Raw genomic sequence first — 13,361 nt, 5'->3', positions numbered from 1 at the left:
CGTCTGTTTCTCTGTGCGCTCTGTGATGCACTGATGATCAAGAGTGTTTCCTGTAGAAAATATATGAAGCAAACAAGACTGATGGAGTGACAAATTGAGAAAAATACAATAAAGTGTTTCCACTTTTTTTATTTTATGGCAGGGTTTGTTGCCCTGATCTCTTTACCAGTGCAGAAAACACATTTCAGCAACTGTGAAAATACGCTAATCTTGAGTGCATAGTAGTGACGACTAGAGATGAAAGCCCCTGACAGCACTGCATACTGAATACATTCTGTCTGTAACTTTAACAGGTTTAGAAGTAACAGCGTTTTTTGTTTTTCTAGTTCAGACTGACGACTGATCCTCTTCTGGAAACAGAAACCGCTTCAACTCACAGACAGATATCAACATAGACAACAACGTAATCTCACCGTCAATAAATATAGCAATATTTTAGATTTACAAGCTTCTTAGGTGTCCACAAATAATTTGATAACAATAATCAACACTGTTGTCCTGAGGGATAAAAGGAGAAGTGACAAGTGTTAATAACAAGAACAACTAAATTCCCCAAAATGACAGCACAGAACAAAGTAGTACAGACAGGTTTTGCATATTAAATGCCTGGAGGTGGAACAGTCAGCCCAGCGTACAGACACACAGTGAAAATCTAAAGTGTTTTGACATTTTTAAAGGTCCTAAGAGAGATTTTCTCCGAGCGTCTCTCAGGCTCGTGCATTGATGATGTCCACAAACTCCGGTTTGAGGGAGGCTCCGCCCACCAGGAAGCCGTCCACGTCGTCCTGAGACGCCAGCTCTCTGCAGTTTGCACCTGTGACCGAGCCTGCAGCAGAAACCAGGAGGGAGATTACAGTAAAGACATGAAGAAGAGTGGCCACAGGTCAGACTGAGATGCTTTATGACCGCTACCTCACAGACATGGGCGTTAAAACAAGACAGATAAGGACAGACTGGATATGAATTGCAAATTCTCTATTATACATGTAGCAGTAAGTAAGCGTGACCCTGTAAGTCCTTCATACATGTGTGTGTTTGTATACAAAGAGGGGAGGGGGGAAGAAAAGACAGTACCGGTATTGAAAGAACATCAGAACTGACCTCCGTAGATGATGCGGACTGAATCGGCCACCTCGTCGGAGATGTTCGCCCGGAGCCACGCCCTCAACTTCTCATGGACCTCCTGAGCCTGCGACCGCACACGTTTGACATCGCTTAAGATGCACATTTTTACAAACCATGACAAAACTAAACAATAAACTTGATTTTAACTAATATGGAATGACAGCCTGAATGTTTTTACATGTCCTGTTTAGATGAAACCTCCATTCACTCGCTGGATGTACCGCACTGTGGAGCTACCTGCTCAGGTGTGGCCGTCTTCCCTGTGCCGATGGCCCAAACGGGTTCATACGCAAGCACCACGTTCCCCCAGTCCTTCACGTTCTCTGTAACACAGCGTCAGCCCTCAGTCAACATGGAGTCTCTCGCAGAGCAGCTGAACAGAAGGATTTAGTATTTATGAGGTTTTAGAGTAAGAACAATATCCTAGAAAGAACAGCGGATCTTAAAAAAGAGGAATTCGGGCGTCGATCGGCTCTTTCATCGGGGCTTTGGAGAGGAGCTCGCTGTGCTTCTCAGAAAACAGAAAACTCCTGAGCAGCGGGAACCACTGACCCATTTACATTTTAAATCAGAATGCAGCCTACTTCCAGCTCAGAAGGAGAACGTGTGAGGAAGAGGTGTAACCAAGGCAACGATCATCAATCAGTGCTCTGATTGACTGACTGGATGCATGAAATTCTGCTTTTCTTTGTGTCTGTTTTGAGAAAACTTTGGTGTACCTGCAATGACCTGCGTCTGAGTGTAGACCACTTCTTCCGTGGTGCCCCCCTCTCGTTCCTCCAGCTTCTCCCCGATGCAGGCGATCACGCCCAGGCCGCTCTCCAGGGCGTGAGCCACCTGACAACGAGAATCACAGATCTAACCGCAGCTGCACGCCACACCTGGGAAACATCTGCACATCTTCTTGAAGTGTGTAAAACATCTGCACGCCATGTGTTTCTCTAGCGGATCTAAAGGCCTTGGATTGCGTAGGACATCTTCACATGCCGTGTTTCAGGGAAATCTGAGCAGGGTTTGTCTTTTCTCCGGCTCTGGGGGACGCGTCATCAGAAATCCAAACTCTCACCTTCTGACCGATCAACTCGTCACTTTCTCCAAACACGTGGCGGCGCTCCGAGTGGCCCAGGATCACCCAGTCCACTCCACAGTCCTTAATCATGGCCGGGCTGCAGAGAGAGGAAACGTGTTGGACGCACGGCAGGAACGACCCTGAGAACATCCTGTGTGGATCTGCGATCAAACCCGTCGAGGTTATGATTCTTCACACTAAGCTGAATTTATAAAAGGAAAACTGAGCCTCAAAAATCACCACAAAAACATGTGATATAAGATATCTACATCTAAAGGAATATTTCATGGAAAATGCAATGTTTGATATCGGATACTTCAAAATTATTGAGTTTATTCCACATCAGCATTTTAGAGGTGCACTCGTGAATAAGATTAATATCTTAAAACTATGAAAACCACCTCAGCTTAAAAATTTCACAACAAGTTACAGAGTAGATTAACATTAATATTGTTGAAAAACGATGGAGCAAGTCAAAGCTGGTCAGCTAAAAAAAACCCTGAAATCTGCTGATCTGACATTGAATGACCCAGAATCGTGCATGAATGATCAAGCATCGCAAAAAGTAGAGGCCTGATTAAGCATTCAGCTCCAGTTCAGTGAATAACAGCAGCACAGCACCGATGAATAATGTATCTGAGTGCTTCCAGATACCTGATCTCCCCTGTGAACGCTCCCTTGGCCACCTTGTAGCAGTTCTGGGCTGCGACCCCGATCTTGGGGTCCAGACTGGAGCGGGCAAAGTCCAGGTAGATGGCGGGAGCGCCACACACCACCTCTGGAAGTAAAGACTTCATCGTGACAAGATGCAAATAACCCATTGGAGCACATGTCCAGGTTAGAAACAACACAGTATTGAGGAGTGAAATGTCAATTCAAACCACACCGCTGTGAACTGTTTACTGTGATTACCTGGGATTAGAGTGGAATCCAAACAAATATGTAGATTTAATTAAGAAATATTTAGAAAATTAAATTACAGATTTTATTCTGAACTAAAGACTGAAACTTGTGGTTTTATTTACTTCGCTTTTTATGATGAGACTGAGGCTTTTTATGCAACCATCCTGATCACGTGACCCTCAATGTCACCATGTCGTCCATCTATAGGAGTCAGCCCTACAGCAGCATCACTCCCCCCCCCCCCCCCCCTTCCCGGCACACAGATCCGGACTCACCGGTGTCCTCGTGCAGGCTGGCGGTGTTCAGGGTGCTGATCAGTTCTCCCAGACTCTCCTTGTTCCCGTTCATCTTCCAGTTTCCTCCCACGAAGAACCTGCGGAGCGCCATGTCGGAGCGGAGGAGGAGCAGCAGCGGAGGAGGAGGAGGAGGAGGAGGAGGAGCGGTCCGGCCGGGGCAGGTGCAGTCCGGTCCAGTCCAGTCCAAATATGAACAGACGCTCTTCTTCTTCTGGCGTGGGATTATGGAGGAGGCTCCACAGCTTTGTGGGGATTTACTGCCACCTGCTGTCAACATGCTGCACTTCCTGATGGATGAACCATCTTCAAGGGTGTCTAACATGAGGCACGATGGCCACAATCCGGCCCCTTGGGTCATCTGTTGTTTAAGTTTCAGATGAGTTCAGAGAACCACTGAGGGAGAATTTTTAATTTGTAGAGTCTGTTGCAAAGTAACAGCTCTTTCTTATACTTCAAAACTTCTTTTTTCTTTTTTCTGATAAGTCTAGTCAAGGTCAAAAGAATCAGTGCCAGCAAAATAGTTTGAGCACCAAAGCCATACCATGAGAGAGAAAGAGCAAGAATTTCTGAATGAGAAAAACAGAGTGGTAAATGAGATTTCAGACCACACTAAGTTTTAGGTTGTTTAGATTTTCAAAAAATGGATTGAATGTGAAATCATATGAATTGGAGTTATTATGTTCTCATTTTACCGGTCCATCGCAGTTGAGATCAATATGTGATATGTTTAACACCTCTGATCTTTACCACTCGTCCATGCATCCATCATTTATGCTACTCTGGAATTTCATCAATTCTTTTTGAACTATGGCAGGAATTTGGAGCAGATTTGGAAAACTATACCAGAAAGTAAAACATGCGAACTTCAAAAACAGAGGCAAAATTATCCGATCTTCATGTAAATATTCATTATTTATTTTGTTTCCATTACTCATACAATATATTTATTTCTAGACTGTGTATTTCAAAAAAAATAATTAGTTTTTTTTGTAACATATTGCATTTTAGCATCATTCGCTATGGAAAATATATATGAAAAATATCATTCTGTGAAAAAAGCCTGACAACCACTGGAATTTTCCTGTTGTAAAATGGACTAAGCACATACTTTACTTGGAATTCAACTCATATTCTGAAGAAACTGCTGCGCATTCATGCAATTGAAGGTGCATCCTGCAAAGATATCATTTAACACATTGAACTTTCACATTTTGTGTTATTAGAAAGTAAACACACTTTGCGTTTTGATCATTTTGAAAGCATAATGCATTCATAGCACTGGTAATCAGCCTGCAGTCACACTTTTGCACACACACACACACACACACACACACACACGGACTCCAACATGGTTTCAATGCAGAATTCTATGTTTATTAGAAAGATTTTCAACAAACATGTCGTCTTTTTACAGAGTAACTGCACAAGTGTAAAAGTCCTACAAAATGAAACTGATCCCAGGGGAATAAAATAAAGTTCACAGGTCTTTACAGAGTGTTTCACGTCATTTGTTTGGGTACAATTGTCACATTTTCTCGGTGGGAAAAGGGAACAACAGCAGCTACCCCGGAAAAGATCACATCCTGCAGGGTGTTGGCAGCGACGGACCCGAAACGGCAGCTCGACCGTGCACGTGGACTCTGGATATGTGCAGCCAAAAAAAAAAAAAAAAAAGAAAAAAAAAAAGAAAAAAAATAGAGGAACGAAAACACGCTGTACACACACTCCCCTTTCTAACTGCATGAACTATAAAATACAAATGAATTTACACATCAGTCTTTTATCTAAGTTAAGTGCAGGCTCGTTTACAAGTCAGAGATCTCACAAAAAAAATAAATCTGTTATTCTATCTTTTTATTTTCAATATTCACGTGTTCTTTCTTTTATAGTCCAAAATCTATTTGTGTTTATTTGACATTTTCAATAGGAGCTCTTCTTTTCTGCTCAGTAATCCTTTTGATTTAGGTGCTATTTTTTTGGTCTTTTACAGTATTTAACTCGTCCTCCCACGTTTCTCTGTATGTACGGCAGGATGCATCGCGCACGGTTTACCTGATGCCATTTACACAACGTGACTCATTCACAACCTCTCATTAGCTTTTTTTTTTTTATTTTGTTGCATACATGAACCAGGAAGAAGCAGAGAAGGAGGGAGGGAAAAAGAAGGGAAACGGCAGAGCTCTGCTGACAAATCTCATTCAGCCTCACTCCTCTGTCCTCTCCTGCTACCCATCTCCACCCTTTCCTCTTCCTCTCCTTCTCCTCATCATCTTCTTCTTCTTCTTCTTCTTCTCCTCCCTGTGTGTCCCTCAGTTCCACAGTTTGAGGAAGCTGTCCCAGGATCCTGTGCAGACGCCCATACCGTCGCCGGGGACGCCAGTGCAGCTCACCCTGTTGTCATGGCCGGACAACACACCTGGAGGAGGAGGAGGAGGAAGAAAAAGGTTCATTTTGCTGATTATGACTGACTGATTCTGAAGAAGTGAGTTCGATTTTAACGCAGGACGACTCACCAACTTTCTCTCCCTTCAGCGAGTCCCAGATGTGGCAGTTGAAGTCGTCGTAGCCGGCGAAGATAAGGCGGCCCGAGCTGGACAGAGCCAGAGACGTGACGCCGGCGTTCAAGCTGGTGTCCTGGTAGGTGACCACCTCCTGGTCGGCACGCAGGTCGTACATCTTGCAGGAGCAGTCGTCGGAGCCCGTGATCACGGCGTTACCACTAGGGAAGAACTGCAAGAGGAGAAATGTTGAGTGAGAACCCAGGAAAGAACTGCAGGTGTTCAGCATTGTAGTTGTGCTAACAGAGATGTGTGTGTGTGTGTGTGTGTGTGTGTGCGGTTCGAGCCCCTCACAGCGATGGCGTTGATGTCGCTGGTGTGTCCGCTGAAGGTCTGCTTGCAGTCGCCCGATCTCAGGTCCCACAGCTTGGCCAGAGAGTCGCAGGCTCCAGAGATGAAGGTGTTGGTGTCGGGGGAGAGGGCCAGCGACATGCAGTCTCCAATGTGGTTGGTGTAGATGATCTTCTGCTTACCGGTCTCCAGGTCCCACAGACAGCTGTGGAGGAAGAGGAGGAGGAGGAGGAAGAAGGTTACAGCGGTCTGAACAACACTCTTGCAGACTTGTCTCCGTACCCAGACCGTGGTCTGTGAAACCCACCAGGTAGTGTCTCCGGAGGCCGTCAGGATCTCGGTGTCGCTGAGGAAACGGCAGCAGGACAGGTAACCTGTGTGAGAGCCACAGTTTGAGCAGCTGCTTTCTTACTGGACGTCAGCGTTCAGGGCGGTGGGGGGGAAACGTGGCCCCTCCTCACCTGTGTGTGCGTCCAGCTCCCTCAGGGTCTTGGGGCTGGCAGCCTTGATGTTGTAGACTGTGCAGATGTTGTCCAGACCACCGCTGGCCACCAGGTTACCAGAGGGGGCGAAGGCGACGCTCATCACCCAGGCAGACTTTAGAGGTACAGCAATCAGCTGCAGGGAGGGGGGGGTGGAGAGGATGGTTAGTGGATACATCATGAATATTGTTTATGATTTAATATGTTGCAATATGTTGGGGGGGCTCTTCATCCATGACTCTGAGAACCTCTGCTGTTCAATAAATTTCAAGCATCTCTGCAGTTCAAAACATGAAAATACAAGAGTTACAAGGGCCTGAAATTCAAGCCAATGAATATGGATGGATAAGAAATGAACTACTTCAGCCAATCACTCTCTCAATTCAGCTTCACATAAATTCAAACCTAATAAAATATCATTTAAAACAATCTAATAATCTAAAAATATATATATTCTCAATTCAGCTTTACATAAATTCAAACCTACTAAAATATCATTTAAAACAATCTAATAATCTAAAAATATATATATATATTATCATGAATGTCACTAAAAGTAAACATTGCAGGGCCAACATCAGTAACATAACAGCCTAATATGTTACAAAAACCCACAGTTTATGTCACCTGATTATTGTTTTAATGCAGATTTAACACTCACTGGTTCATCTGAGGGATTTATCTACCTCAATTTTGCATTCATGCATCCAATGTAAGTGATTTATATTAAAACTGAATGTGCAGGTCTAAGCATTAGTCTTAACTACTTATTTTAAAAGCATGCTGTCATAAATATGCATTAAAAGCTAATTTCATACACATGGTAATTGGAGACTGTGATCCTACCTTGTTTCCTGTGAAGGTGTCCCACACCAGCAGTTTGCCGTCCTGTGATGCGCTGACCATTTGCCTGTCAAGACGCAATAAGATTGATGAGTGCTGACATTAATTTCTTTTTATATCAAGGGCGAAAACACGTACATGCTGCTTGTGAATGTGCATCAAATATCAAATATTGGCTCAAAATCAACTGTAGATAAAAAAGCATGTTTTTGTATCTCTGCTCAGTGAGATACATTTCAGCTTTCAACTATACATAAATAACATTAACATGCTGCACAGTGGAGAATACAACTGAATAACGCAAAAAATAAAAAGTAAGTGCAGTGTAAACAACATTTTCAGGTGGATAAATGACAGAAAGCTCGGTTTTAAAGCTTGATAGCTGCGTTTTTACTGAGGTGAGGTGAGTCCCTCCTCCTCCTCCTCCTCCTCCTCCTCCTCCTCGTGCTCACCTGGAGTCAGCTGACCAGTGCATGGCATAGATTTTGGCCAGGTGACCTTTCAGTGTCTTCCTGAGCTTCAGCTGGACGCGGCCCACTGCGGACGCGCCCCCTGCCGCCCCCGGCATGGTGCTGTCGTTCACAGCCTTACGGGCCGCCTGGTGGACACAGGTGGAATTACACAGTACAGAGGAGTCAAGATGCAATTTGTCTGAAAATAGTTTTTCTTCTTTTTTTTTTTTTTTTTTGGGGGGGGGGGGTTCACTAAATAGCAAGTACAAACAGCCATCATTTGATTGACAAAGATAAATTGAATATAATTATTCACAGTTGGAAATGTATCTATTTCTAAGCTGTAAATGGAATATTGTTTGCTGATTAGGTGGAATTTGAAACGAAGACAAATTCCACCTAATGCTTCTACTCCTCAGAGCACTGAAGGATGGTGAAACACTTAAAAAAACATTATTAAAAATTATATTGATATAATCCTTAAAGAAATATGCCGCATAAGTAATACATAAAGATGTTTTAATTCGTTTTCAAATGAGGAACTATCACAACAGATACCTAAAAAGCACAGCAAATAAAAACAATTGTGCAAAATTTATTAGGAAGTTTTCAAAATTAATTAAATGATCAAAGTGCGCGACCACATGGGCAAACAGACCATGATATGGCACATTTAATACAAATTAATTGATTAATGAATTGATTCATTTATTAAAAATGAAGTGGAAAGGCCAGACCACAATTTACAAAAATAGAGAAAAAATAACTAACCTGAAATCATTTTATTATTATGAATCATGATCTTATACTGCACTCATTTTCTGAACATTTATAATGAAATATGTAAATTATGAGTCCAGTAGCAAACAGAAAATCCCGCTGTAAAAAATCCTCATGCTGTTTGCTGTCCTCCTTTTTTAAATATTTGATTCAAATACATATTTCACGGTGTGCACATTCAGTTCCCCCCTCATTTTTTCAAAAGAGGCTAAAGATTATGTGAATGCGATACCTCTGTGTGAATATGTTTGAAAATAGAAATGAATAAAAGTATGCTTGGTGCTGTGAGTGCAGCTGAAGGAAAGTTTCTGTGAGCGAAAACGTTCAGTTTGAGAGAATTTCAAATTCTAATGAAATATAATTAGTTATCAATAAGATTCTGTCTTTTTTTTTTAAAAAATCTGTGTATTTGCGAATTTTTGAAGTTGAAAATCATGGTCAAAACTGGGTACATGCTGAAAACAAGAATAAGTATCAATAAAAATAATATAAAACTAATAAAAATCATGAGTCAGTAAAAGCCATAGAACAGAAGTGAGATTTAAAAGAGAGTTAATTTACAGATATGTGGATTGGAGAGGAAGTCTGAGATCAGATGTTTTCTGTGTAATGCTGATGAGTTTTCTGATTGTGCACAGAAAAATGAATGAAAGCCAAACTGTTAAAATGTAAAACCAGGAAGTTTTGACATGTTTTTCACCCTCACCTCAATCTGTGCACGGAGGCCGTCGCACTCCTTTTTCAGTGCATCCATTTCAGCTTTCTCAGCTGCCATGGCGACGTTTGCAAGGGGATCTTATCAAGAAAAAGGCGAAACTGTGGCAGGGAAAGAGAGGAAAACAAAGAGCGGGGAAAGAGGAAAACGCATCATTAATCAAGTGTAGGTGTTCCAGAATACAAACATTTTCATCTGTGTGGGATCAGAAATATTCACACAGAGTAGCATCTTCACGGAAGAGAGCAGCTGCTGGAAGGCCTCAGTCTGACCCTGAGAGTTTGACCCCGCGGGGATCCAGTGACCTGCCTGGAAATCACTCCGTGACCTTGATATGGCCACACCGCCGCCTTCAGATCACTGTTGCATCACTAAGTCTGGAGTGAAGATTAGACACGTAGCTGACCGCTGTAAAGTCCTCCAGATGGATGGATGGAAGAATCTTTTTACCATTACACTACAGATAACTTTAGAGACAGGTAACTACCAAAATAACTATAGAGTCTACCAATATACTCCTTTATATTTGTGTTGTGAAGTATTTTCTCTGGTTTATATTTCAGTTTCATCTCACTTCATTCGTACAGAGAATAGATGAGTGACTGACAAACCTGAGCACTGACAGCAGTTCATGTAATGAGGGACATCATTTTACTTTCCGTTCTTTATTGGACCCAAATTTGATTTAAAATTACTTTGAGCACCTATGCTTGTTCATAAGTTTATCAGATAACACAGAGTCAAACGATGACTCATTTCAAATACTGAACAATATCACAAAACCAGTATTTATCATCACACTACACTTTTCTGCAGAGCTTTCACTTTTTATCATAACTACAATTTTATCATCTCCAATATAACTTTTTTTTGATTTACTGTAAAATTGAAGTCCAGACAGGACTTACAGCAGATGAACAGATCTATAGTGACAGTTTCTAGACATACAGATGGAAATAATTCAGATTATAAAGCAGAGGCGGGGCAAGAAATACAAGCAAATGTATGAAAAGCAAATAAGCTTCACTCAAGATATACAAATACAGTTTATGAAGATATTTCATGGGCTGATGTGGCTTCACCAGTGTGTCAAAAATTGATCCAAATTCTCAACAGAGTTCACTTCTTTAGTTCACTTAATGCTGTTAATACTTGTTTTGCTTTCGGTTTCATCAACAAGGCCGGAATGTGAACTTTAAGGATTTTGTGGCCTTGTTTGCACTGTCAGATTCCGAGTGGTACGTTAAATCTCCAGATTACTTTTAATTCCTCTGAATCTCCTCGGACGGTACAAACACATAAACAGTTCAATAACATCCAAGTTTTTCATCACAGTTTTCCCTCAAATTCAGGAGAGAAAAATCCCTTAAATTTTCCATTCACTGCTTCTGCAGCAGTTTTGTGGTTTGTTTTTGTTGCCAAACTTTGATATAATTTTCATTTCAGCGGCGCTCTGCGTGCCGCACTGTAATGCAGGAGCCTAATTCTCTGTAATAGGATACTGACGTCTGACTAATTGACGCCAGCTACCTAAGTGCACGATTCTGCACATTGCCAAGACATCAGTCTTTCAGACCCGCACTTTCAAAAACAAGACAAAAGTCACCAATAATGATCATTTTAAATGTATTCAGGCCAGGAAAATAAAAATCTATTAATAAGTATCCTATTTTGAGTGCTTTGCATATCAGCACTTTGCAAATGTGCGGCTTTCTCAGTCGGAGACAGACAGGAAGTTTAAAATGAGTCACACATCGAGCAAAAAGTACCAGTGTTCACTGGTTCCTGCTTCCAAAGTGGAAATGTTCTGTTTTTTGTTTTTTTTCTTTCTCAATATAGCGACGGGAATCAAACTATTTAAGCTTTGCAGCCTCACAAGAAGCATGCGCATCTTTCCCTTTCTGATATTATACGGATCGTTTTTCAGTCTACTGCAGGACAGCTTCCAGAACTCATTCTGCACATTCAAGATTTCTACAGTAACTTGGGAAAGGTTTTATGAGTTCAAAAATAAAAAGCAGAATGACTGCAAAATGTTACAAAAAAAAAAAACAAAACTACAACACACAATGGGTTTTGTGTTTGACCTATCGTCACACATTGATTTGCTGCTTTTTCAATGTCAATATTCGGCTTTTTTCAACATCTGCAAGTTTCAGAGTACTCTCAGCAGTTTCAGCATCATCTGGAGAACTTTTTATGCCATTCAGTCGGTGAAAAACCTGCATTTGCCTGCTAGAATTGACAAAGAGCGGGGGATAGTGGTGGCTGGAGGTGACGAGGTGGGTTTTCGGGGTGGTTTACCACTGGGTTTAAATCCCGGCAGGAGATCTTAAGGGGAGCTTTACAGGTCAAATCTCCTGTCATCCGATTACCGACTGCTCTTTACCTCAGGATCAGCCAGCGAGGGAGCGAGGGAGCAAGGCTCGGTGTGGACAGATGAAGAAGTGGAGGTTGATTAAAAGTCAAAACCAGAAAACAGCTCCTCCTCTGCTGCCTTTCTCTCTCATGTCAGGCACATCGATGCTCCGATACAAATATATTTCCTGAAGATCTCATGTGAGACAATTTACCCAGAGTCTGAAACATGCAAGCATTTCTTTCTTTTGTAGCAAAGAGGCCAAACTTTGCAAAAAGCAGCTCTCGTGGGGCCGAAACTGGAAAGAGGAACTTGCAGGGCCAGATGATGTTTGGCTTTGTGTGATCAGATCAGACTGCAGCTTATTGCAGTCACATCTCAGGCAGCAATCCTCTTTGCAGCTTCCCCACAACCTAAAGATCACCTTCAAAGGGTTTAAAGAATCACCGCAGCCGACAGGTTTCCGCCGATTCTGCAAGAAAATCAAAGAGTGGAGCGACTGTCTCACTGGTTTTTATGAAAGTATAAAAGCTGAGAAGTGATCACCTCTTACAGTTACAAAATACACCTGCATGTTGCACCAATGTGCAAAAAAAAAAAAGTAAAATCCTCCGTTAATGTACAAGAATTTCATCCACTTCAGCCAGAAGTCCACCTGCTGTTCGCTGAACTCAACCCATGAAAATCCTCAATTCTTCACAAAGTCAGAGGATGCAGCCTCGCACCAAATCCATATTTTCTCCATCAGTGGAGGAAGCACCTGGGAATTCCAAAAGAGAGGCGTTAAAGGGGGAGCTCACCTGCTCCCTGTGGTTCTCCTGCAGCCGTGCAGCTCCTGGTCCCTCCGGCTCGAGCTGCTCTACGCTCCACAGTCACACCTGCTCTCTGGCTCCTCGGACGCTCTCCCACCGGCAGACTGCTGGCAGCTTTACTTGAGGAAAAACTCTCTCTTTCCCTGTCCCTTCCTCCACGCTGAAGAACAGATGAGGATTGGAGGGGATGAAGGAGATAAGGGATGAAGGGATAAAGCTCAAAGATGGAAATAGAGAGAGGTAGAGAGAGAGGTAAAGAGAGCGAGAGAGGGAGGAGAGAGAGAGAGAGTAGTGAGAAGGAGAGGTGGAGGCAGGTAAACCGATTGGAGGAAGGAAATCAGGTTATGAGGTCAAAAGACAAGAGGAGGAGAACAAATGAAAGAAAAAGTCAGGAGGAGAAAGGAAACAGATGGAAAGGAAATGTGAGAACATGAGAGAGGAGAGAAAAGATTGGGGAACAACACCTGTTGCAGAGAACTGAATTATATTATGTTTTTTTGACCATCATTTAAAAAAAGTAGAAATTCAACAACTTAAGCACATCAAATCATTCGTTTTGCTTTATTCACAGATGGATGTCATTGTTTTGGTTTGAGAGCTCGTACATGATCCTGATGCACGATGAAAACATGGAAGCGACATGATGTTCAGGCCTCCTGTGTGAGGAAGCAGGAGT

General features: G+C 42.4%; 2 protein-coding genes across 2 annotated transcripts; both read right to left on the bottom strand.

Annotated features, from left to right (window-relative positions):
- Window positions 1–438: 438 nt before the first annotated feature.
- tpi1a (triosephosphate isomerase 1a) lies at window positions 439–3,555 on the bottom strand. The gene is made up of 7 exons (XM_030121310.1): window positions 3,373–3,555; window positions 2,849–2,972; window positions 2,192–2,291; window positions 1,845–1,962; window positions 1,363–1,448; window positions 1,102–1,189; window positions 439–826 (listed from the first exon to the last, which is right to left on the bottom strand). Exons 1-7 carry the CDS (start codon window positions 3,482–3,484, stop codon window positions 708–710), a joined length of 747 nt encoding a protein of 248 aa, XP_029977170.1. The 5' UTR covers window positions 3,485–3,555; the 3' UTR covers window positions 439–707.
- A 1,194-nt stretch (window positions 3,556–4,749) lies between these two features.
- On the bottom strand, window positions 4,750–13,077 carry gnb3b (guanine nucleotide binding protein (G protein), beta polypeptide 3b). Its single transcript, XM_030121309.1, has 9 exons — window positions 12,674–13,077; window positions 9,506–9,615; window positions 8,020–8,165; window positions 7,571–7,634; window positions 6,704–6,860; window positions 6,550–6,616; window positions 6,246–6,447; window positions 5,907–6,123; window positions 4,750–5,809 (listed from the first exon to the last, which is right to left on the bottom strand). Exons 2-9 carry the CDS (start codon window positions 9,572–9,574, stop codon window positions 5,703–5,705), a joined length of 1,029 nt encoding a protein of 342 aa, XP_029977169.1. The 5' UTR covers window positions 9,575–9,615; window positions 12,674–13,077; the 3' UTR covers window positions 4,750–5,702.
- Between the last annotated feature and the right edge of the window lie 284 nt (window positions 13,078–13,361).

Source organism: Salarias fasciatus, chromosome 22, assembly GCF_902148845.1.
Source record: "Salarias fasciatus chromosome 22, fSalaFa1.1, whole genome shotgun sequence".
In the NCBI taxonomy this organism is placed as follows: Eukaryota; Metazoa; Chordata; class Actinopteri; order Blenniiformes; family Blenniidae; genus Salarias; species Salarias fasciatus.
The sequence above is the reverse complement of the archived record's forward strand: the minus strand, read 5'-3'. Positions and strand labels throughout refer to the sequence as shown.

Bases quoted from the DNA above. Each gene is read 5' to 3' on its own strand.
- gnb3b (XM_030121309.1), bottom strand. From the start codon at position 9,574: ATGGCAGCTGAGAAAGCTGAAATGGATGCACTGAAAAAGGAGTGCGAC. The intron at 6,617-6,703 runs GTGAGGAGGGGC...GCTCTCACACAG, and splicing joins GGAGCTGGACGCACACACAG to GTTACCTGTCCTGCTGCCGT. The intron at 6,124-6,245 runs GTGAGGGGCTCG...CTCCTCTTGCAG, and splicing joins GCGACATCAACGCCATCGCT to TTCTTCCCTAGTGGTAACGC.
- tpi1a (XM_030121310.1), bottom strand. From the start codon at position 3,484: ATGGCGCTCCGCAGGTTCTTCGTGGGAGGAAACTGGAAGATGAACGGG. The intron at 2,973-3,372 runs GTGAGTCCGGAT...CTTTACTTCCAG, and splicing joins CAGCCTGCACGAGGACACCG to AGGTGGTGTGTGGCGCTCCC. The intron at 1,963-2,191 runs GTGAGAGTTTGG...TCTCGTTGTCAG, and splicing joins ACGAGTTGATCGGTCAGAAG to GTGGCTCACGCCCTGGAGAG.